The sequence below is a fragment of the Dipteris shenzhenensis genome, chromosome 11 (genome assembly GCF_047967505.1).
Source record: "Dipteris shenzhenensis isolate YYH24624 ecotype China chromosome 11, Dip_SZ_1.0, whole genome shotgun sequence".
Taxonomy (NCBI): domain Eukaryota; kingdom Viridiplantae; phylum Streptophyta; class Polypodiopsida; order Gleicheniales; family Dipteridaceae; genus Dipteris; species Dipteris shenzhenensis.
In genome coordinates, this window is record NC_141606.1 from 52,860,621 (window position 1) to 52,886,130 (window position 25,510).

The window sequence follows — 25,510 nt, forward strand, 5'->3', positions numbered from 1 at the left end:
TTGACATGCTGCTGCAGTAGCCTGTCAGTCTGCTGCTTGTTGTGGCCTCGACTTGCACATGCAGTCTTCCACTGGCTGTTCTCGGCAGCCCGTTTCTTGCCGCTGGTGCTACGCACTGATGCAGACTGTTCCTGCTGCTGTACCAACCCAAGTATCATCATACTCATGCCCTAATAGAAGATCTATGTGTTGCCCAGCCTCCAGGTGGCAACTTTCTGTAACCCTCAAGTCCTCTAGGGTCTTCATGTACCAGCGTGGTAATCTTTTCTCATTTGTAAGAGTTTTCTTCTTTGGCGGGTTTGATTGTGTTCCTTCTGAATGTGATTCTGAACTTTCTGAATGTGATTCCGCTTCCTTTGCTGATCATACCTATCTTTTCTTTAGCATCTCTACCCGCCGCTGCACAGCACTTTCTACCTCGTTGAGTTCTTACTCCAGCTACCATGATATACGCTTTGATCGCGATCACTCACCTACTTACTCTAGCCGTCTGTACATACTTCTCGCATACATTGACTTTATACCCCTATTAGAGGACCGTGCTGCCCTAGTCACTCGCTCACTACACGAGACTGCTCTTCACACCGTACCCTGTAATAGCTAGTACGATGATGAGTGCAAGGCTTCACGCCGTCAGCTCAAATTTGAAACAAAAAACAGCCTTCCGAGTGAACCAAAGACACTACGCGAGTACCGTCGTCTGGTACGTAGGAAGAAACTTGACTTCGTGCGCCGGAATGAGGAGGAGCTACTGAACATTCTGTTCAGCAATAACTCTAAGGACTTCAGGCGGAGATTTCTAGAGGGACAGTCCCCCCCACCACTCACTGACACTCAAGTGTGGTCTGAAAATGCACGCACGCTCTATGATATCCCAAACCAGCCAGCCCCTAACGTATCACATATGCCACGCCCCACATCCTGCACCCTCTTCACTAGGGGGGGGATAAAGGATGTCGTAATGAAACTTCATCATGGCCAAGCGAAGGATCATGAGGGACTATGCACTGAGTTCATTGCATATGGGATTAACCTCCTAGCCCCGATCTTAGCTAAGCTATTTACTGAAGCTGTTTGCTTGGGGTTTCCATGCACCAATCTCACCCATCCACAAGGCACGGGATCCCATGAACCCAGAGAACTACGAGACCATTATGATTGGACATGTCATGTCCAAGATTTCTGCATCAGTACTTGATTCTGAGGTCAGTTGATTTGCGGAGTGTCGAGGACTCAGAGCAACGGGACAAGCCCATTTCAAGCGGGATCATGGGACCATGGACCACATTCTCGCGCTCATATGTATAATCGAGGAGGCGAGGGCACAGAAGCAGAGGGTTTATTGTTGCTTTGTGGATTTCCGCAAGGCATTTGACATCGTTCTGAGAGCCCGTCTCATACGACGCCTACAAGATTTGGGTTACGACCAGGAGATCATTTGGGCTGTCATGGCACTTTATGAGCGAGTTTCAGGCAGAGTCCGGACAGGATCTGGATGGACAGACGAGATCATGAGCACTATCGGGGTCAAACAAGGGTGCCCATTATCACCTACCTTGTTTGGTCTCTACATCAACGAGCTCGACACAGTGATGTAGGCATAGGGTGGGGTAGGTTGCTCTCTCGCAGGCACGCTGATCCGGATATTACTTTACGCTGATGACGTGGCTTTCTTGTCTTCCTAGCAGAGGGACTCCAGAAACACCTTGACGCACTACAGTCCTTTTGTGAATCTCATGATTTGAAGGTCAACTTGGGTAAAACCAAGGTTATGATCTTCAATACATCTCGAGCCATCATGCGAGATGAGCATTTCGCATTTGATGGGTCCCCTATTGAGGTAGTTTCATCATACACTTATCTGGGGGTCGTCTTTTCCGGACCCATCTTCACCATGAGACCCGCGATGCAGGCGCGCTTAAGCAGAGGATATGCTTCATTGGCTAGACTAGATAGACATTGCTTCTACTCTAACTTTCAGGATCCACGGACCAAAGGGTTGCTTTTTGCCTCCTTGGTCCGCCCAGCAGGGATGTATGGCAGTCCATGCTGGGGGCCAGACTTGTCGAATACAGAGTGGGCCAGGATGGAGCGGCTACAAGTTCTCATGTTATCACGGATGATCCGTGGTAAGCCATCTGTCCCTCACCAGATGATTCGAGCGGAGTTTGGGTCACTCCAATTACAGCTAGATGCTGCATTTCAGGTCATTACGTATCTGTACTGAGTCAGGGAGTATGGGGATTACACATCTGGGCGTAGCAGGATACCATGGCTAGCACTGTCCTCTTCTATGGCACTTGCAATAGGGGGAGACCAGAGATGCTGGTATGCACGCACAGAGAGATGGTTTGAAGGACTAGGGCTCCACATGGATAGACTACCTCCTTTCCAGTACAGCATGGATGCTCCTTTCTCTCCCCTCCTATCACACGAGGTCAACCAGGTTATCCGTGAGGATCTACTAGAGCTACACACATTCCGGCCTTAGTTGGCCCGAGTGATCTTCCATTGAAGCTGCGCTTCTACAGAGATCACTTCTTACATATCACAGCAGAGGGTTTCATTGATCCACCAGGATACACGCAAATTCACCTACCCCCCTCGCTGAGGATCTCCCTTGAGCAATTCCGGGTCTCTTCACACAGACTTCATATCGAAAGCAGCAGAGCAGAGCGGTTACCAAGGGAGAGGCGTGCAGGAGGTTGAGACAGAGGAGCATTTCATGTTCAGGTGTCATGTTTACTATAAGATCCGAGGGCGTTTCTATTGCCTCTTCAGAGATAGTTATGGAGTTTTGGCCCGTTTCCTCTCCTACCCAGACCAACGATGTTTGGCTGGTTTCATTCATGAGGTGCTCAAACACCGCGATGTCCGAGCACGGAGACAGGAGCCGACTTCTCCCTCGACTGATACCTCTCAGAGCTCTATCACGGAGTTCTTTCAGCCAGATCACATAGACCCCCACGAGGCGAGACCTCGACATGACTGTGACCCGAAGCCTGTGACCCGACAGCTCAGACAGAGGGTTGACTCACAGATCATACTTGGGGACCCCTCCTTGTTTAGGGTAGGAGCTCGACCGACGGGGGTCACAGTGGCCCTGGTTAGATGCAGAGCTACGACCAGGAGACGTACCAAGACTGAACCCTTGAGGGGGCGACATCGCTCTATTGCTGACCTCATGCCTCCACTTCCACAGCCTCATCCATCCTGATGTCCTGGTGCTGATGATGATGATGATGATGGTTATGATGATGCCGATGATGATACTGAGATTGATATATGTAGTCGAGATATGACTATGTTGTATTTAGGACTTAATACTGCCATTTTGCATTTTTTTGCATTCTGCATTGGTGTGGATGCTCGTTTAGTAGCTCCACTACCACAACTCATTGTATCAGGTTTTTGACAATCTCATAGACCCATCGGTCTTCCAAAGACTTTAATAAACTTTCTTTCTTTCTTTCTTTCTAAGCTTGGCACCGTCGAGGTTATGCAGGTGCTGTGGTTGTTTCATTGTCTAGATAGGGCTTAGTCTATTGGACAACTATGTCCTTGCTAACCAACACTTTCAGTGACTCCTTGTCATATAGCCAATAAAATTTGGACTCATCATTATATTTGACAAGCTTTATGATAGGCTTCTTTCTAGTATTCACGACGCAAACAGACGCTCTCTGTCCATAAGGACCTTGGAACATTTTTACCTCTCAGCACGCTCAAACCCATCTCTAGAATCGTACTATTCTTGTGCTCTGCCCCCCATTTTGTTGGGATGTTCGTGCTGGCATCAACTCATGTTTGATGCCGTTCTTCTTGCAATATGCATTGAACTCACCTGATGTGAATTGTCCCCCTCGGTTTGTTCTGAAAGTATTAAGTTCCCTTCCTGTCTCCTTGTCTACTTTAATCCTTTGTTCTTGAATTTCTCTAGAGCTTGTGACTTCTTGGACAAAGAGTAGACCCAAATCATTCTTTCAAGTCATCAATAAAGGTTAGGAAGTATTTTCACCATAAAGTGATCTAGTAGGCATGGGCCCACGGATATCTAAATGAAACTCCAGTGGATCAATGACCTGATTTGTGTTTGACGGGCATGATGCCTGGTGTTGCTTGCCTTCCAATGAAGATCTGCAAACTTCCGGTTTGCTTGTCAGTTATAGAAGTCTCTCCACCATGCTTGCCTTCTGCATCTCTCCCAAAGCTATGTATCCGATGTGCACGTGCCATAATCTAGACATTCTTGTGTACCATTATTGCACTAATCTTGTAGAGTCACTCTTTCTCAATGATTCGGACTCTCCCTTGTTAGAATTATTCTTTTTCAGATCCTCCCCCTCCTTTCTCAACTATCCTTTCCGAACGTCTCATAGTAGAAGCACTCCTTTTCTTAGAATCTCTAGATTTGTATTTTTTGGAGTCTCCATCAGATTGAATCTTGCTCTTGATGGGCTTTTTGCTTTATAAGGAAGGCCTTGTGGCTGGATCCATTAAACTTCTCCTCTTTTTTGCTCACTCCATTCATCAATAACTTCTTGGATGAGGTTGAAATCATTATCGCCTTCCACCACCAGTAATTGTCCATACCGATTACTCTCGATCACAACACGTGCATCATTAGCTTCATCAAGATGTAGCAAGTAAGGCATCAACTCTCCCAGTAGAATGTAATCTCCCTTGTCTTGTACATTAAACATATGAGGGAATATGCAATTTGTTGGAGGATTGATGCAAGCCTTGTATGGAGAGTCATCAATAAGTATTGTTCTCCTAGCATCACATCCAAACACCTTTGAGATTTTTGCTAAGGGTTTAAACAGTGCCTCTACATCAACCTTGTAGGGCCTATTTATCCTCCTCTTGCTATCCCTACTGAGCCCATATCACGAAGAAAGGGAGGTTTTCCTATGCATATATTTGACGATTTTCTACCATCTTAAGGACATTATGCTCTGTCGCTGTTAGTCAAATTTCTACATTAAATTTTTCTAGCAAGATCCTTAGAAATTTGATGCACCCAAGTCGAATAAACATAAAGCTATTGTGGCCATACATAACAGATGGGTATATTGGTGACTTGAACAAGCAATGGGCTAATAGAAACCCATTCCAATCCAAGATCACATCATCCTTGGCTTATCCAGAGATGATGGCGTTGAATGGATTACATCTGTATTGGCTCACTAGATCTTGACTCCTCCAAACTGCCTTATGCTAGCTTCTTCTTGTGGAAGTAGGGGCAATAGCTCTTCAAATGTAACTGTGCCGACCGTTGCCCCGCAATGACGGTGGTCACAAAACCTTTGTAGCTCCCGGGAACATGCAAAGTAGAAGCATAGCAACCTGAGACGAATCCGTTTGTTGACCAACTAGGGAAAGCTGGTCCCTTACTATCGTCATCTTTGTCATGTGATCATGTACTTAGGCCCCCTCATCCAGTAGTAAAGTTTAGTCAAGGAGTCTAGCTGCGTTGTTGATCTTGTGCATGTCCTTCAAAATAGGCCATGCTTGAAACGCATATCTGCAAGCTGAATATGCTGCAGGGTCATCTGCAATCGTGCCAATGATTATGACTAAGGGCCTTTGCATGTTGTTGTGCCCAATCTTTGATTGCTATAGGATCTCTTGGTGTCACCAATACCATGGCAGCATTCTCTATGTCTTGGCGCATGAGATCTATTCGTGTCATAATTTCCCAAAACGCTCACCGCAAGGTGGCCATCTTCCAGAGTGGGTAATTTGTACAATCAAGCTTTCCTAAATCCCCAAAAGCTTAGAATTGGTAATTTGGTGGCCAGGACGAGGATGTGAAAGGCTGAAGGGAGTGAGCACTCTTTAAAAAGTGTCAACTTTTGTATGTTGTTGAAATTGGAGTCGCCTCTTTCTCATGAGGAGCTCCTTCCTTTAGGATTTGGGGTGTATCAGAAGAGTCGCGGACAAGGCTTCGATACCATCAAGTGCTTCCTATAACACTTGTACGCAATAGAAAACAAACGTGAACTCTTTCCAAGGCATGCGCAATAGTACAGTGCAAATAATATAACATAAAACATGGATTTGCAGAAGATATGACTTCAAATAGAACCTCAAAAAATACTCAATACATCCAAAACACTGTTGGGATTTGTGGACTCAACAGACTTTATATTGCATGCAGTGAGAAAACTGAAATTGTAATGAAACCTTGAGATTCTTTGACACTATCGATCTGAATGATATAGACCGGAAAATCAGCTGCGCAATAAACTCAGACAAAGAAAAGATGTATTCACGTAAGAAATATCCTTGCCACGAGCAGAGATGAACCCAAGAATAAAGGCAGCCAAAATCATGAGCAATCAGTTCTTACCACTAAACAACTTCTTCTGTAGCCTTTCATCAACACATGTCTAGACCTTGGAAAATTCTCTTTAACTGTTCAAAGAATTTCTGACTCCCCAAACGATTTGCTATGAGAATCACAACATGAAAACTTTCAGACAATCAAAGACTTATGACGTGCTCAAATTTTCTCTGCACCACACAGGCCCTCAAACGACTTGGATCAAAACCCAGATTCTTTCATAAGCTTTCAGACCCTCAGGGATGCTTTCGTCCACCTCACGAACAACAGACTTAGGAAACCCGCTCTGATACCGATTGTTACGATTTGTGGACTCAACAGACTTTATATTGCATGCAGTGAGAAAACTGAAATTGTAATGAAACCTTGAGATTCTTTGACACTATCGATTTGAATGACATAAACCCGAAAATCAGCTGTGCAATAAACTAATAAACTCAGACTAAGAAAATATGTATTCATGTAAGAAATCTCCTTGATGTCGAATGACTGCTTGAGCTCACCTCTACGGAGTTTGTTGCATTTACAAAAGACTCTTATTGACTCGACTGACTCGTCTATCTTACTTTAGAGCTAACCTTATAGCTGCAGCTACATAGACTCTTTAGAGCATCACGTTGATCCCGACTCTCATCAGTGAAACCACCGGCTGGACAAAGAGAGAAAACTCATGGCTCAGAGAGAGTTTATATCGACCTGGCAACACCACCTTGGAACCTCTTTCACCACCATGAAGTCACGTGTTTCAGCCAACCTTTGCTCACAAGCACCCATGTCGTCTCAACAGCTGAAGCTGGTTGGTCCACATACAATGACCAATGCATGGCCACTTGCCACCTTGACATTCCCGAATGGTCCAATCACAAAGCATCTAAACAAGGCCTCCCCAACCTTAGAAGCATGTCATGCCTCCCCATGAGGGTCATTTTCCAACAAACACACCCAACAATACATTGCAAAAGACCTGTCATAAAACACTGATTTGCTAAAGATATGACATCAAGTACAACCTCAAAAAGTACTCAGTATATTTGTCCACAGAAGTGGGAAAGTGTAACTCCAAGTAGAGCACAAACACTAGCGGTGTTGACCAAAGCTAGCTAACCAGGGACGACCTAGTTTGTTGCAGATCAAATGACCAGATGAGACTGACCTAGTTTGTTGCAAATCAGCCCAGTTGCTGAGCTATGTTGACCTGACCGACAGGTCAAACATGTCAACTGTACTTGTCTGATTTATTGACTGAACCGGTCAGCCTTGCACCTTTCCAAGTGCCTCTTCTGGTCGCATATTTGGTGTAGATATGCTACTGACTATGTTAGCAATCTACAACACTAATCTTTCTTCCAGATTGCCTCTATTTGAGGATTCTTGTAGCTGCTCACAATCTCTACCTACCTTGCCTAGTCTATAGATCTACTCCCCTTTGTCCAAAGGCTAATAGGTGGGGTTAGTGATCTCAAACTGGGGGATTTTTGGGTCCTACCCCCTCGGCCATCCTACTAATGATCTGGAAGGACATGGGGGTGAGAAGAGGGAGGGCTCGCAAAACATGGTGTAAAACCTTGGCCAAGTTGCCCATCTCTTTGCAGCCTAGGTGCTGCCTTAGTAGGCATGAAACCTTACCTCACTGCTTAAAGAAAGGTGCCCTCCTGCTAATGATCTGGAAGAACCTGGGGGCGAGGGGAGGGGTGGCTTGTGGTCCATCTGCTTGCAGTACCTGGTAGGCATGAGACCTCAACCCATTGCTTGCTGACACCTCGAACCAAGGTCTCTAGAAGTATCTCCTCTAGAAGAAGAGTATCGATATCATCTACAATTAGTCGCACCTTCAGACTCCATTGTCAAAAACCAAAGCTGTTGTGGTCCATGACGCGAGTACAATAGGCTCCAATAGAGGACAAGATAGATCTGTACTCTTTGGGAAGGCTTGGGAAGCGAAGCATAATGGGATACCGTGGTGTGTGATGCATCATCGCCATATCGTCCAATGTGAAACTATGGTATCAAGAGATGAAGAAAACCAGTGTGATCCAAGGTAAACTGAGCTCTACTCCACCCATGCTTGAGTGATGTCTAAGGAGTTACGCTAAAGGAGAACAACCCTCTCTCGTAGACGTAGTCTTGTCGGGGTGTGGGGATGAGACCAACAAGGTGTCCCACCACCACTCTTTCCTGAAGGGACTACATAGCCTTCTGCATTTGTTGTTGTCCTTTGGGGAAAGGGGGTTTTGGATGGCTAAGTTGATGATATTGCCACGTGAGCCCCTCTCGCCAAACCAAAAGGCTACCTTTTGCTCCTGATTTAGTGTCAAAACTTGATTTGATTTAAAATCAAGCCTTGAGAACTTCTATCCTGATTCAATGTCAAGACTCAAGCTAAACTAGATGTGAATGTCTAAGTTGCATTAATTCGTGTGAATTTTCTTTAATGAAAAAACATTTTTCCTTATTTAAAATGAAATGGACAAAATTATCCCATTTTATTCGTACAAATAACTTTATTATGAATAAATGGTTATTCATACGAATAAACCTTATTTGTGCAATATAAAAGTTGTTCGTACAAATAACGTTATGAAGTTATTTTTCCCTAAGGCTTCGAAAGACCGAAGGGTCTATGAGACTAAAAAGAACTAAACTAAATGGGTAGAGCCTCTAAGCGGGCATCAACGCCCATGCCAAATACAACATAATAATATAATTATCATCGTACAAACACTAGTACATAAACTGTCTAAGCCCATGGAAAGAATGGAAGCTATGGTGTGGTATCACTATGGTGGTCCTCTGGAAGCTAGCAGATGTAGAAAAGGGGTAGGAGACAGATTAGAGAAAAGGGAATTGAGGGGGGAGAGAGAGAGAGAGAGAGAGAGAGAGAGAGAGAGAGAGAGAGAGAGAAGGGGTAGGAGAGAGATGACGAGGTGGAAAGAGAACCGGGAGGGGACAGAGAGAGAGAGAGAGAGAGAGAGAGAGAAAGAAAGAAAGAAAGAAATATATATTAACGTCCGTAGGAGGCCTCGCGGGCCTATGGGACAAAGTACAGAATCAAGTAACTCATGCAGACCACTGTGGGCCGAGGCAAAGGGCTTGCTAAGGAGGCCCTTGTTGAGTACTAAAATGCTATACTAGTACAAAATAGCAAAAAGGTAGCAAAAAAGCATGAGGGTGGCATGAGAATATCAAGTGCTCAGAGCTAGAGTCCCAAGTGCATGAACCGGCTCCACGTATCCAGACTCCATGGTGGCTCTCTAATGAGATGCAAAGAGCTCGCGTATTTGCATCTGTCGCGCTGTCTCCCTTGGTGGTGGAGAGAGAAAGAAAGAAAGAAAGAAATTTTATTAGAGTCTTCGGAAGACCAATGGGTCTATGAGACCAAAAGAAAACCTGATACAAATCACAGCAAGGGTGGAGCTACTGAAACGAGCATCATCACCTGTGTTGAATCCTAAGTCTGATCATACATAATCAAATACATCTAGATGTAACAATGAAAAGAAAAGGACTGGAGCGGAGCGGAATCCTTCGTACGTCATGTCGCCCTGGCTGGTGCATATCCGGTGATAGGACGCTGGCACCCGTCAAGGGGTACCGTGCGTCTTGGTCTCTTGGACGAGGCTCGACGCAAGACCAAAGCCACCGTGACTCCCGTGGGACGTATCCCGGGTCTAAACAATGACGGGAGGTCCCCAAAGTTTTGTGTGTCGTGCTGCGGTCATCGCGTTGGGGTCTCTATCACGTTTGCGGCTAGAGACTGGACGATCAATGTCACTCGATGGGAAGAACTCTATGATCCTGCTCTGAGAGGTGTCTGATGATGTGGCCAAGCCCCGTCGCCTAAGTAAGCACTCTCTGTGTCGGACCCCCTCGTGAATGAAGGCCGCAAGGCATCTCTGATCTAGGTAGGCGAGGAATCTGGAAAGGAGCCCGGAGCCATCTCTGAAGAGACAGTGGTAGCAACCTCGGATCTCGTAGTACACTGGGCACCTGAAAATAAAATGCTCCTCCGACTCAACCTCCTGATAGTCGCACAATATGCATAAGCGATGCTCCCTAGGGATCCCCTCTGCTCTATTGCTCTCTATGCGGAGGCGGTGTGATGATACCCGAAACTGTCCGATGGAGATCCGTAGTGAGTGAGGCATATGAAGCTCAATGTACCCTAGTGGTGTGATGAATCCCTCCTCCAAAATACGAACACAGTAATCTTTGTAGAAATTCAGCTCCACTGGAAGCTCCCTCGGCTCCAACCAGGTCCTAAAGGTGTGTAGCTGTAGGAGATCCTCTCGAATGACCTGGTTGGTGTGTGGCCCAATCGGGATGGTGGGTGGGAGTACCGGAGGGGCATCTAAACTGTACTGAAAGTACAGACAGTTTCCCCCGGATCGTGTGTAAGAGCATGAGGATCTGCAGGCACTCCACCCACGTCCACTCTATCTCTGACATGTCAAGTCCCCAACAAGGGCTGCCATACATACCGGCTGGTCGAACCAAGGAGTCGAAGAGAAGAGCCTTGGTCTGAGGGTCCTGGAAGTGGGAGTGGAAGGCTGAAGCATTGTCTCTCTAGCCAAGCCAGTGAGGCGCATCTCCTACTCAGTCTGGCCTGCATCGCTGGTCTCATCGTGAAGATCGGGCCAGAGAAGATGACCCCCAAGTAAGTGTATGAGGATACGATCTCAACTGGTGACCCACCGAAAGTGAACTGCTTCTGTTGCATGTTTGCTCGAGAGGTGTTAAAGATCATGACCTTGGTCTTGCCAAGGTTGACCTCCAAATCATGGGATAAACAAAAAACCTGCAGTGCATCCAGGTGTCGCTGGAGCCCCTCGGGTGTGGACGACAAGAGTGCCACGTCATCTGCATAAAGAAGAAACCTGATGATGATCCCGGCAAGTGAGCAACCGGCCCCTCCGAACGCCCCCATGAAAGTCTCAAGCTCATCGATGTAGAGGCCAAACAGGGTTGGTGATAAGGGACAACCCTGTTTGACCCCTATGGTACTCAAGATCTCATCTATCCAACCTGCACCTGTCCGAACTCGGCTTGAGACTCTCTCATAAAGTCCCATGACTGCCCAGATGATCTCCTGATCAAATCCAAGTATAAATCTGTCCAGGCTGCATTTGATCTAGCGTAGACTCTGTGTAGAGCCTGTTCTGGGTGCCATTAGTGCATGAAATCATGCATTTTAGGTCCCAAGAATGTGTACTTATATAGTAGGCATATAATTTTTTGTAAAACAGGCGCCTGGGGAAATTTTTGAATCGAAACACGTTTGGAAAATTTTCCAAACGTTAAAGCGTTTCCAAACGTCTAGCAACTATGATAGGCATTGTGCTGAAACACAGCTGAGAAATAAACACCAGAGGAAAAGGCTCTCCCAAAAGCATCCACACAAGGCTGGGATGTGGCAAATGGCAGTAGTGAAGACCGCCCTTCCCCTGCACTGAAGTCAAAGATATCACCCCTTGGAAGAGCCACTAATTGGCGCCTTTGGCTGAAATTTCTCATGGGCAAGATCATAGTGGACTGCTCACTGATAGGTTCCAACACATGGAAGAATAAAATCCACATGCATTACTGACAAGGATGTAGCATTATCATGACCTATGAGATCACCCTCCTTGGAAAGAAGCCGATTGCCTTTGTCCTTCATGATCCTCAACTTCTATTGTGATAAGTTTGCCTTATCCCCAACTATAGACTTACATTGGTCTCCTGCAATAGCACTTCCATATGCATCTTTTCCATCAAGTTGCATATCTCCATTACCTTGCTGTTGTGCACTAATGTACTGCTGGGGACAGTAACTATTTAGACCAATGTGGTTGTCATTACACCCATTTTCTAAAGTGTCATAACAGCCATCTTTCTTTTGATGCCCATTGTCTCCACCATTTTGGCTGCCATTTTCAGGTTCTATTGTAAATGTGTCATTACAGTCATTTTCCTTTTTGGAGACCATACAGTGCTGGATACTCACCTCTGCCTCAGAAACTTTGTCCTCAAAGTTTGCATGCCTAAAAGTATCCATTGTAAGGGCATCCAAGTCCTGGTCAACATCTCCATCTTGATTTCCATCATATATTAGCTCATCATTGCTTGGCTCATCACCCATCAAGCCTGCTTCATTGTCACTATTAAGTAGGCTTATTCCATCACCCTACATATAGGTACTTCTTCCCTGAACTGCTAGGGCATCATTGGAGCAATGCATTGCTTCTGCAAACAGATATAACAGCCCTCTCTTGCTTCTCATTTTTGTTTCCATTATGTGGGCTGCTGTTTGCATTTGAGCAGCTATTTCCACAAAATCCTCTTGTATTTGCAGCCTGAAAACAACCAAATTTTTGTCCTGCATACAGAGGCATCATCAACTGCTCTGAAACATGATTCGGATGTGTACTCGGGAGAGGCATAGCATGGCTGGGCTGTGCTGGCTGCATTACCAGCATTGGCATTGCTGCATTTTCCTCAGATGTTGGGTGTCTACTTTATAGGCTTGCATAGCATTTGGCATGTCTCCCCCCAGCATCATAGTTCCAACAATTGGCTGCTCTATGGCATTTGTGTCTCCACATTTAGCATAGAATGACATGGCTATCAAATCTAATAGCGGAATATGTAAGGTACAACCACCGTCATATATATCCCGACCATGCAGGTTTCGTGCTTGAAATGCACTAGCATGTGAGGCAAATTGTATTTCAGCTTGGAGGCCATGTGAAATCTGATGCATGACAATCCTCTCAATAAGCACAAAAGGAGAGAATACCTGATGCAACACATCCAATGTAATGGGATACAACAGACTGCTGATGGTAATCAAAAGGATTCTGTTGGACAGTGAATCTTCCTCAGGCTGAAGCTGCCCTAGCTTTTTTGCAAGCTACCCAAGGCCCTGCATAAGCTCCAAAAAACTAGAGGCATGTTGCCCCATGTTCCATCCATGTGCATTTGGATGTCCCAGGTGTGTAATAAAGTTGTCCCCTTTGCCAAATGTATGCACATGTGAATTCTTGTCTTCCGAAGACTCTAATAAAATTTCTTTCTTTTCTTTCTTTCTAATCTGTCCCCTATCCCTTTTCTACATTGGTATCAAGGCTTAGACCCTGGCACCTTTGTTTTCCCTTTTCCTTCTTCACTCTCTCCTTTCTGCTCTTATAGCCCCTTTCTATAATTTGCCCTCTACCCCTTTTCTACATTGGTTGGGTTAGGTTAGTTAGGATAGGGTTAGGTTAGGTTTATGCCAGCTGGGCTAGTATAACTAGGGTTATATTAATCAAGTGATTGGGTTAGGTTAGACTAATCCACTGTTCTAACTGCCCTAGCAGTCTTTAGGCTAGTACTAACTGTTCCCCCTGGCCCAAAAAAGGAAAAAAGAGAGCCTTGGCAGCCCAAATATGCAGGTTTTTGCCAGCCCTTACCAGGCTGTTTGCAGCCCATTTTCAGCCTCATTTCAGCTCCTTTGAAGCTTCTTCACCCACCTCCGTCCTTGCCTCTCCATCACATTTCAAGCAGTGAAAGAAAACCTGATACAAATCACAGTAAGGGTGGAGCTACTGAAACGAGCATCATCACCCGTGCTGAATCCTAAGTATGATCATACATAATCAAATACATCTGGATGTAACAATGAAAAGAAAAGGACTGGTGGAGCGGAGCGGAGTCCTCTATATGTCATGCCCCCCTGGCTGGTGCATAGCTGGTGATGGGACGCTGGTGCCCGTCAAGGGGTGCCGTGCGTCTCGGTCTCCTGGACGAGGCTCGACGCAAGACCAGAGCCACCGTGACTCCCGTGGGACGTATCCCGGGTCTAAACAAAGACGGGAGGTCCCCCAGAGTGATTTGTGTGTCCCCTCGATGTCTCGTGTGTCGTGCTGCGATCGTCAGGTCGGGGTCTCTGTCACGTCGGCGGCTAGAGATTGGACAATCAATGTCACTCGATGGGAAGAACTTTGTGATCCTGCTCTGAGAGGTGTCTGATGATGTGACCAAGCCCCGTCGCCTGAGTAAGTGCTCTCTATGTCGGATTCCCTCGTGAATGAAGGCCACGAGGCATCTCTGATCTAGGTAGGCGAGGAATCTCGAAAGGAGCCTGGAGCCGTCTCTGAAGAGGCAGTGGTAGCGACCTCGGATCTCGTAGTACACTGGGCACCTGAAAGAAAGGGGAAATAGGTACCCCCAGATTGAATTTGGGGGCGATTAATTCATTAGTTTGTGGGGGAGAGGGGAAGGGGGCAGTGGGATAAAGGGGGGAGGACTTAAATTAAATAAAGGGGGAAAAGGGAGGGGCAATAATTAGAGGGGGAAGGGGGAGAGGCAATCTCACGCATGGGGAGGGGAGAGGTTGAATTAAATAAGGAGGGGCATTAAAGAACGGGGGACCACTTATAAAAGGGTATGTATAGGGGAAGGAGGCTTTATAATACTATCATAAAAAAAGGGAAAATAATATAACTTGTAGCTTGATGATAGGGCTCACAAGGCCAAATTCGGTTGCTTCAGTGGTAGCAGATGACAGGGTTCCCAGGATTAGACTAGAGTCCTCCTAGAGTTGATCCTTCTAGAGACCCTTGAAGGGGGCACACTTTGCAAGCGAGTGGAGGTTTCTGAGTTACCAGGCTAGTGTCTTCGTTGCAGACGGATGGGTCACCTAGCTAGAGATTGTCCCCGCAGCCAGGGCCGTGCTCCTCCCCCCCCACCCCCGCAGAGCAGGCAGAGTCAACAAGCCAAAGCCCAGCACCCCCCAGATAGGAGCAGCAAGAGTCTCAGACCCCTGGGTGACCCCCTCAGAAGGGGACTGGACCCAGATTAAAAAGAAAAAGAAACCAAGCAAACAGGCCCGCAAGCGTCGCACGCAGAGGGCTAGACGCAAAGAGACAGACAGGGTTTTTTGAGAGGCACCTATGGAGCAGCACCAGCAGGAGCCCTTACATGGAGATCCACCTCCCCCAGCAGAAGGGGCCACTACCCAGCCAAAGGACCCTCCCGTGATGGAGGCTTCAGCGTCCCCACTCACCCTTGCGCAGCAAGCCTAGGAGCTCCACGCTGTGATGGCGGGAAGCTGCAGACGTTAGCCCGACAGTGGCTCAGGAGGAGCGAACCCAGAGGCCTGATGAGCCTAATCAGTAGAGGGGGGTATGGTCGCCCCTACTCCCCCCCACCCCCCTCCCCCTCCAGATCCCACTCCCTCTCCACTCCCCCCCCTCCCTCCTGGATCCCCCCCGCCCCTGCCCCCCCCTCGCCCCTCCTGATATGGTCACCCTCACCGCCCGCCCGCCTCCCCCCTCCCCCTCTACCCCCCTCTCCACCTCCTCAGCAGGTTCTTCAGCCTCCCACCCCTTCCCTACCTCGACACCCCTGCCAACAAGCAAGGGTAAGACGACGTCCCCTTCCGCATCCTCACCGCAACATCCTATCCGGTCGAGGAGGGAGCCAGAGGGAAGGGGCTCGTCCTCCCAAGGTTAGCAGCTCCCAATCTCCAGCCTGGGCGTCCCTTACCACGGGACTTCTGGAGATTGGGACCCTGGAATTATCTGGAGATTCCGGACTCTCACCCTCTACCCCTGGAGGTAACGCTTGTGGTCTTGCAGCCTTGGAAAGGGGCTCAATCAGCATAGTGGGCTCCCAGACACACCCAATTTGGAGATTCCAGTTCACATCCACAAGGTTGGAGAAGTGGTCCCCAGTGGTGTTTGATGCTATTATGAGAGATCAAATTTCACGCATGATGGATGAGTGGATGGTGTCACAGGGACTGGACCTTTGGCACGCCCATGGTGCGGAGGTGAATTTTCAGATGTGCTTCATACGAGAGAAGCTGGTGTCTGGTTTGGCGGTAGGAGTTATCAGATTGCTGCTTGAGGCAAAGGTTGATCAAACATACTACTGGCCACTCCATAAGTGTGCGGAGTGTTCGGGGTGGAAGTCTCCTTTATGATGAAGTGGGCACGGAAGATTGGCATTGAGCCAGTGTCCACCTTAGTACGTCAACGTACAAACACGGACTACTCGCCCTCCAAACCCCTGGCAAAGTCACACAAGGCAGTCTTTCTGGAACAGACACCCACTCACAGGAGAGCCTTGTTTTTTGCATCCTCGTCCTCATGAGCTGGACCATAGTGAGTTGGAACATGCACGCGGGCTCCACGACCATGCTCATAGTAAACCGCAATACCTAATCCTTCGGCAGGATTTGCAGAGGGCAGTGGTACGACGGACAGTGAACATCCTTTTGACTCAGGAGCATATGTTCTCAACATCAAACATCAGACGGCGACACCACCTTCTCCCAAGGAGAGATCCGGAGGAGTGGTCCCCGGCAGTAGGACGGAGCGGAGGGGTCTGCATCTCGGTCTCACAGATAGCGGCTCCAGAGGTCTATGATCAAGGCGAGCTTACCCCTGAACAGCCAGGGATAGGAGAGTCCACGATTGGGATCCCGTGTATGCCCTAGCATGCAGACAGTACCATCCGGCCTTTCGAAGGAGGCTATCAGAGTGTCTTCCGGATGTAGACTCCTGGATTGTTGGAGGGGACTTCAACAACCTTGAGCTTGGGGAGGACAAACAGGGCGGCACCGCCTTCTCTAAGATGCCAGCAACAGAGCAGAGCACCTGGGAGCAGTTCATTTTCATGATCAGTGGCAGAGACTCGTGGCAAGAGCCAGATTTCAGCAGGATACCTCGAAGCCTCCTCTTCTCTTTCGGACAAAGGAGACATGATGGACTCCTTGAGAGGCCTGACCGCTTCTACGTTGGGGACTGGGCACTACAAAGAGGCGGATCTACCAGGATTCTGACAGGTACCACGATGTCAGACCACTCTCCAGTAGTACTTCACTTAGAGCAGCCCCGTCGAGGTCTTCCCCAAAAGGGGGTCTGCATTCCAAAGGACCTCCTGCGAGACGAGGAGATTTAGCAAGTCATGGCAAGGATTTGGCAAGAGTCAGAGATGGCACTGTGCGAAGGCTGGGCTTCGTGGGTGGCCGATGCGATCCAGAGGAGCAGTGAGGAGTTGCAGGCTCATGCCCTTCAGCGGAGGAGGACTCTTCAGGAGCACGAGCGGGCACTGAGGAGAGACCTCGCCTCCATAGAGCGGCTCAGGGAGAAAGACCCAGGATCTCAGTGGCTTAGTGACAGGTTTGAGAGCGCTCACCTTGAACTTCAGGACACGAAGATTCGGCGGGATGAGTTCTCCTATGCACGTACACCTGTACAAAATAACTGCTGTGCAAGCCCTGTTGTACAACGCAGGTACGAAAGAAGATGCGACGGGCAGAACAGCTAGGGACGTAGTTGGGCGAGACGTAGTTGGGCGGCAAGACTCGGGATCTGTACGTGATCCGTACGGAAGTCCATACAGTCGTACGGACTGTACAGATGGAGCGCAGCTGAGGCTGTTGAAAGCTTTGAGCGACGCAAATCCGAAGGCAAGGGAACAGGTCCAATGGCGCTCTGATACCACTGTAGGGGCGATGAGGAAAAGAGGTACAAGAGTCGAAGGAGATAGACTGTTACGTCAACTAGATTAGATAAAATGAAAAGTACATAGTACTTGAAGGTAGACCCTAGGACTAAGTGTCCTAGGTGTCACATAGGACTAAATGTCCTATGTGGCATAAAAGGCACTAAAACACTAAGTGCCTATAACTATGCCTACAAGGCACATACCGCGGCCCATAGGGCATCACTAGAACCGGGAGAAGATGGCCTACACTTCCTTCACTTTAGCTAATTCTGTGGCTTTCATCTTGAATTGAATGGGGGTGAGCTCCTCTAAGATCCATATCCTGGCACCTCTTAATTTGTTGGTTTGCTTAAGAACTTTGCTTCTTGCTATCTTGTCCTTCAGAATTAATTTGGCTTGTGTCCCTTGTTGGAGGACACAAACCATATCTTCCGAGTCCCATTCAATCTGGGGGATTGCTTTGTGACGTGCTGAAGCTTTTCTACTGTGCTCCTATCTTGCTAGCCCTCGGGTAATCCTCCTATTCGTAGTATCCGGGTATTATTAGCTCTTCTTTCCTGTTCTTGTACTTCTTCATAGGCATCACATGTATTGATTTTGTTGTACATCTTTGCTGCAATTTCCTGTTTAGCTGATTTGACCTGAGTGGTAACTAAGTCCTGGACTTTGGTTACCAGTTTTGGTTCGACCATTGCTTCACTTTGTATCTGTAAAACTTCTTGTATGATTTCCTGTTTTGTTCCTGTAGGTTCAAGCCTGTGAGTTTGCTTCGTTGCCTTTGATAGTTCAAATTGTAAGGAGAGGGAGTCGAGGCAAAACCAGTAATGGCAGAAAAAGACAATTTCTTCGTTGTAGGGGTCAAGGTTGGGGTCGAGATAACAGGCTTCTTCTCCATGAAGGCCTTCAAGTGCTCCATGGCAGCCTGTGAATAGTTTGCAGGCCCCTTTGCTGTCCAAACACTGAGCCAGGGGCTCAGCTCAGCCTGGGGCTAAGAGTGGGCTACCGCTTGCACACCGCTGCCAGTACCTCCAATATGGTGAGCATGGAGGGAAGGTCCCCTAGTCTGATCTGTGCCTCGAACCATTGGTGAGTCTGGCATGTCTCTCGCTCTCCGGTCCTCGAATTTGCGCTCCCTGAGCCATGCTGGTCAGTGTTGTCTGGCTGTAAAAACAAGCGATTATACACTGAGTGGGGTCTGATTGTGCATCCTGATCGAACCTACGTGTCCTATGCAAATGCTCCCTATGTCAGATGGCATCATGAATGAAAGCCACCATACATCTTTGATCTAGGTAGGACAGGAGACTAGATATCCAAAACCATCCTTGAAGAGGCAGTGATAGCGACCTTTGATTTCATGCATAGTACACAAGGCATCTGAAGACGAAATGCTCCTCCGACTGTACGGCAGGACAGCCCAAATGGGTCGCCAATTTGCTGGCACTTGCAGGGCCTGGAGATTGCACGTGGGCTGGGGCAGATCCCAGCAAGAGGTGCTTAAAGCAATGCCTTAAACAGGCTGCCCAAAACAGGGTCGGCTGATCAACGAAGGGGCAGACTAGGTAGGCCTAGTCTGTGGTTGGGTGATAGACTAGTTGGCCCAGTCTACAGTGGGTCGGCTCTATAAGTAGGCACCATGAGGGGGCAGTCAGTCATTCTAGGACACCACACTTTCGGCTGCATTCCAGGGCAAAGAGGTCACGAGATAGTTCATGTTGGAGTAGACATCCAGCAGATCCAGAGCAGACCTGGGTGCAGACCTACATGCAGTAGGAGAGCATAAGGGCTGCAGAGGAAGTGTCTGTGGAGTGGAAACGTCTGTCAACAATGAACAACAGAGCGACTACTGAAGCCTATCACAAAGGCAAGTGGCAGAGAGGAAGAGGTTTCTACAAAGGGTGCAGCAAAACAGAGCCTGTTTTGGTACCTTACCTCAAGGATTTTTTCTAGAAATGTTGGTACACATTTGTACTTGAGATTCATTTATATATATTTCTACTCTGGCTAATACATCTGAGTACTCTTTTTGATCTGCCCTCTCACATCTAAGTAGTGTTCTGCATTACGTATCTTGTGATCCTGGGGTGAATCTTCCACTACAGAGTAGTGTTCGCCGTAAGCAACCTACTCTACTTTTCTGACATAGATTGTAAGATTTGCAACCCCTTCCACGTTTGTTGCCTTATGAGGTACACTCTCACTCATGGTCGTCATTGCCCACAACATTTGCCATGAGCTTTGCCCGCATCTGGGTCGACTAGTCTCCTTCAAATTATGCTTGATAACACCCTTAGAAGCATGACCATATACGGCCCAGAAAACGAGGGTCTGATGTGGGCAAACTTACCCCCAAGGAGGTAGGAATCTGGCAAGAAAGTTCTAGTACTTGTTGAAATGGCCACCTAGCTCATTAGCTCTAAAGACCCAGCCTGTTTGAGCAGACCTGGTTAGCAGATGATCAGCTGCGCTAACTATCAGCCCAACCGATTAAGCTCTGAAAGAGTGATACCTCTATAACTTTCAAAGAGTTAACCTTGTGCAATGCAAGGGGTGTGAAGATATTGAATTAGAACAATGCCGAAACTGCACCTGCACATCTACAAGCCCATTGAGCCCAAGAGACTCCCAGAACTATTTTCGAGGGATCACTGCCATTATAAAGCCAACCATCTGTCATACAAATAAGTTCCGTGCTGCTTCTCAGGCTAACAAGACAACTTCCTGAAATAGAATCAGAGTATGGCACTACAGGTGAATGTTCTTTGTTGTACCAGAAACAGACTTTCCAGTTTGGCATCGACCTTACTTGGTTTTCCTGTTGTTCAGCACAATGTTCTTTTTTGTAAGCAAAATGCATCTTTAACTTAGTCACCATTACCAAAGATTTTTTCTATCATGTATGCACTGAGGGGTCGAAATCACAAATGATAAAGAAAACCCAGCTTCCTCATACAGAGTTTAAACTTCAGCAGGCACAATGCAAAAGAGATTTCTCCTCACATTCCTGAGTGAGAGGTGGAAAACAGCATGTCAGTGAGGATAAGCGGAACTAGTACGGTGCATCCTCAGGTATTTAATTTTGATACTGAGATCATCAGAAATAATTGCTGCAATAAAACCTGGCATTACTTGAGATGCTCCACTGACTCCTATGGCATTAAACGAATTCCGAACACACAAGAAAAGCTTACCTTGCTAGGCTGCTGAGGTGGTGGAAAGGGGGTGTATGTTTTCTTCTCTTTCTTTTGAGTCTTTTTTTGCTTCACATTCTTCCTAATAAAATAATAATAATTTGATTTTAGTCATCATCACTGTAGTACAAGATATTTCTATTAATACTCAACTTTTGATACTGATGTACAAATTAGTCTACATCCTGCTTTAGAAAAAAGAAAAACGAAGCATTTACCACATTTCCTTACTTCTTGAATTTAGGAAGAAAGCGATCCCAGTTCTGATTTGCCAACTCAGGGTCCTTTGAAAGTTCTCTCTTGATCATGAGGGCCTGCACCAGTTTAAGAACAGATAGTACTTGGTCCCAGTCAGGAAGCCTAGATTTCAAGAGGCCATCTATATACATCTAGATGAATCTAGGGGCATGCCCAAACTCATTCCTCTGAGAACACAACAAATAGTGCAGTCTCAATCTCATGACAGTTACAAGGTTGAAAATTATGAACTCCATCACACATAGCAAGGACAAGCTACTATGACATCTCCACAGATGTCATCACAGATAGCAGGGACTAGCTAGTATGACATCCCCACCAACGTCATCAGCCCCAACTGCGAGTCTAAGCCATAACACAAGCATATGCTCATACAAACCCCCACACAAGCTTAAGCATCCATTATACATAGGTCTTCATACTGAGTTCTTGTCAGCAGTCCAGGCGAAAGGCAAACTCAGCTGTGATGAAGACTAGCACTAACAGAAGACAATCTATAGCCTATATAATACAGCAGAGAAATAGGTTGTGTACTACGACTTGGCAGGAATTTTGATATTTCAAGAGGATATCGCCGCAACTGCAAGCTAATCTACAACATGACTTTTAGCTCTGTACGCACAAGCTTGTCATCATAATATAACTTGCACTAACTCCAAATCGAAAAATAATAGCAAACCTTTATATGGTATATGGGGTGAATATTGCGAATACAATCCTCCACAATACGACGCACTGCTTTAAGCCCCTTGAAAGGACCCATAGCAGCTACAGTATTCCCCTGTACACAGACCAGCAGAGATGTTATCAAAGAGTTCTCCATGAGATGTCTGGTGGGTGTAAGTGCCTCACACAGCAAAACCGGCTCTCAAAAAAAAACAAAAGATGTTATCAACTTGTCCATTATAAGCAGAAAATTCACAGCCTTGTAACAACAACAGGTTCAAAAGCATTTTTTATCAATATGTTTTCTTGTCGTAGGAGAGTAAAGAAGATACAAATCCTCGTAAAATTGTCCTTCGTGTAGAAGTCTCAGCAAGCCTAACTGCATACAGCCTTTGATTAAGAAGGCAATTAATGCAACATAGACACTCCAAGAAGTAAAAGGATGTGAAATTTTGGTAATCATGATGAACTTCTAGCCCTCTTGGTCTGAAATGACTACTTGCAGGGAAAGCAAGGATGGATTGTATGCTCGTGTCAAGTCAGTTTGCATAACCCATCCCTTTGAATAGCATGAGCATCAACATATTATTTCTCAGCCAAACATGAATAAAGATAGGAAAGCAAAACTGGCTTCAGATGCATATAGACACTGCAGAATCAAGAAAATTATCCTCTCGATTTAGTTTATGGAAAGCAAATTCAACTCAAAATCTACTGATCTTTCTTTGAGGTGAGTTTTGCTACTTATGAGCCATAAAACAAGACCATGCAATCGATGACTGCCACTGTGTATGATAACAAAATTTCGCACCGACAATTCTTTTGATTGATAATTTGTAAATTACTGCAGATATCCTCTTTTTCTCCACTTCAACCCTATTAATTAGAAAGATCTTAAAGTAGGGAGCTCACCTGCACCAGCATATAACAGCCAGTCAAAAGCTCAATTGCCTGCAAGTTATCATACAAGTAGATTTGCCGTCAAAGTCTTCACCAGTGAGCCAAAAAGCACCCCTTGTTGACACTCACCTACAAACTTCCCACCAAATAAATAGTAGGCACCTTCAAGGTTGCTCCATTTGGACCTAGAAGTCTTTGCCTTCTCTTCACGAAGCGCTCCTGTGAGTGCCAAAATATGAGTATAATGGAGCACAATCATGAAAAAATAATTCAAAAGTGATAGCTATGTCTGTGGAACTCGAATCACACACTGCAAAGGATTAAAGCCATCCAAATAACAAGACACTATGAGCTTGCTCTCCCCTTCCCCCCTGCTGCCTTCCAACCGTCCCACCTTCCCTTGCTACCCTTTCCCCTTCTCTTCCCTTCCTATCATTCTGTCCCCCCTCCCTCGTTTTATCGGACATGCCCCCTGAGGGGCCCTCTCCATCATCTCCTCTTTTCACCGCCCCTTCACCCTTCCCTGCCCTCCTTTTAATCTCTTTCCCATAGCCCCAGTCCATTCTTTCTCCCTGTTCTACCTCCCTGCTAGCCCCCTCTTGTCAAAAAACAGAGAGCCACTTGCTATAGCCAACTCACTGCAACGAAAGACAGGCTTCGTACAATGTGTAAACAAATCTCACTCCATCTCGTGTGCACAAGAGAAATACTTCAGTAAATCACAGACACGTACTTAGATCATGTACAAGAGTAGAACAACCAAATCATGTAGAATAGATTGCACAAAATTCGCAAACCCTTATACAAAATGGTGTGTGCACTGCACTACCATCTAGTGCCAGGTCACAAGAAAGAAGATTGCCCACACTACCAGAAGCTTCGAGCAGAAAGAGCCACATCAGGTGGTTCACCCCAACTTCGACTCCTACGGGGGCAACCTCAGTGGTCATCGAGGAGCTTGAAGATCAACAGAAGAAAGAGCCTCGTCAGTTTCCCAACATGTTTCAGTTTTGGTGGTCAAAAGGTCCTTATCCTGCCAGCTCAGAGGACATCATTTCCACCAAAGCAGCTAAACAGGCCCAAATGACTCTTACGCCGACGGATTCAATTGCCTTGAATGGCGCATTTCTGGGGCAGCAGCAAAAGAGCAACATGCAGATCTCTTCAGCCACTATGAAGATCTTGTTAGAATTATTGTTATAATTTAGCAGTGACCAATGTAATGTAATGTAATAAGTAGGTTAGGGGCACTTTTCCCTCATTTTAGAGGTTTTTCCCCCTAACCACAGTTAGTTCACTAACTACGGTTAGTGAAGGATAAGGTTTTGTCACTTAGACAAAACCTATCCCACTCTTCAGTTGTACTACACTCTTCTATTGCAACTATTGCTTTCAGCTCTCACTCTCCTACTCTCTTGCTCTCCTGCTCACACTCTCTGCTCTCTCTCCCTCTCAAACTCACATTTGGTATCAGAGCAGCAAGATCCTGCTCTTTGCTTCCTTGCTCGCAAGCGGACTGTACTTTCTGCACCGCCCGTACTCAGCTCCTGCGTCGTACCAACTCCTGCCGTCAGGTCCGTCCGTACATCGCCATACAGCTCCTGCCGCCAGGTCCGTCCGTACATCGCCGTACAGCCCGTTGCCCGTACAACCGTACAACGCGCCAGTCCGTACATCTGTGCCAGCCCGTACAACCGTACAGCCGTACCTTCGCCGTACAACCGCCGTACAAATCTGCGTCGACTGATCCATACATCAATCCGTACATCCGTACAGGAATCAGTACATTGTACGGATTTCGTACTCACAGTTCCGTACTGTCAGTTCCGTACAATCTGAAGAGGCCATACTTTCTGCAGATTTTGTCTTTGCAGGTAGACTCTAATAGGTGTTTCGTGATAGGCATTTGCGCAGAGAGCCTTGTTTGGCTAAGATCTTGCAAAAATTTTGGGGCTTTTAGTTCATTTGTGCCTTTCAGGTGTAATTTCTTGCAGAAAATTGGAGCTTTTGCAATTACACTGCAATTTTGTAGTGAAATTTGGGGATTTTGCAGGCAGAGAGCAATTTGTGCAACATTTGGGGCTTTTAGACCATTTGCCCCTTTCTGGTTGCAATTTCAAGCCACAAATTGGGGCTTTTGTGTCGGGAGAGCAATTTTGCAGGTTTCAGTTCACACTGCCTTTCTGTAAGTGTTTTGAAGCACTTTTGGTAGGTTTTGGGAGAGAGTGGATGCTCTAGCAAATTTCTGACAGAGACATTATAGAGATTTGAGTTGCATTTTCAGCCAGTGTTTGGCTGTATTTTTTTGGGAATTGTGCACTTCATTCCCTCTAGAGTTTTATGGTACGCAACATTCTCATTTCCCATAATTTGTGGGACTATGTAAATGGGGATGAGATCTGGCCAGCAAATGTGGCACCTAATACCCCTCCCAGCAAGGAGGAGGCAGAGGTCGTGCACAGGGTACAGCTGCAGGACAAGTTATTGGTGCAGCTATACCTACCACTCCAGAGCAAAAGAGATGGGATTCACGTGATGCTTTAGCTTTGTTGTGTATTTCTCTTTCAGTGAAAAGATTCATCATTCTGCATATCCGGTCGTGTAAGACCTCAAAGGCAGCATGGGATATTTTGGAGAGCATGTATGCAGCTCGGAATGATGCCAGGGTGTCTTT

The 25,510-nt window shown here is 46.6% G+C and overlaps 1 protein-coding gene across 1 annotated transcript in view; it reads right to left on the reverse strand.

Annotated features, from left to right (window-relative positions):
* The window catches only part of LOC147897165 (RNA-binding KH domain-containing protein), a 77,524-nt gene that overhangs the window by 15,675 nt on the left and 36,339 nt on the right, over nucleotides 1-25,510 (reverse strand). The window contains exons 5-9 of the mRNA XM_087381432.1: nucleotides 22,999-23,055; nucleotides 22,849-22,887; nucleotides 21,950-22,051; nucleotides 21,244-21,326; nucleotides 21,013-21,094 (exon numbers count right to left, since the gene is read on the reverse strand). Coding sequence (XP_087237558.1) covers nucleotides 21,013-21,094; nucleotides 21,244-21,326; nucleotides 21,950-22,051; nucleotides 22,849-22,887; nucleotides 22,999-23,055 — 363 coding nt within the window. The remainder of the gene's footprint in view (nucleotides 1-21,012; nucleotides 21,095-21,243; nucleotides 21,327-21,949; nucleotides 22,052-22,848; nucleotides 22,888-22,998; nucleotides 23,056-25,510) is intronic.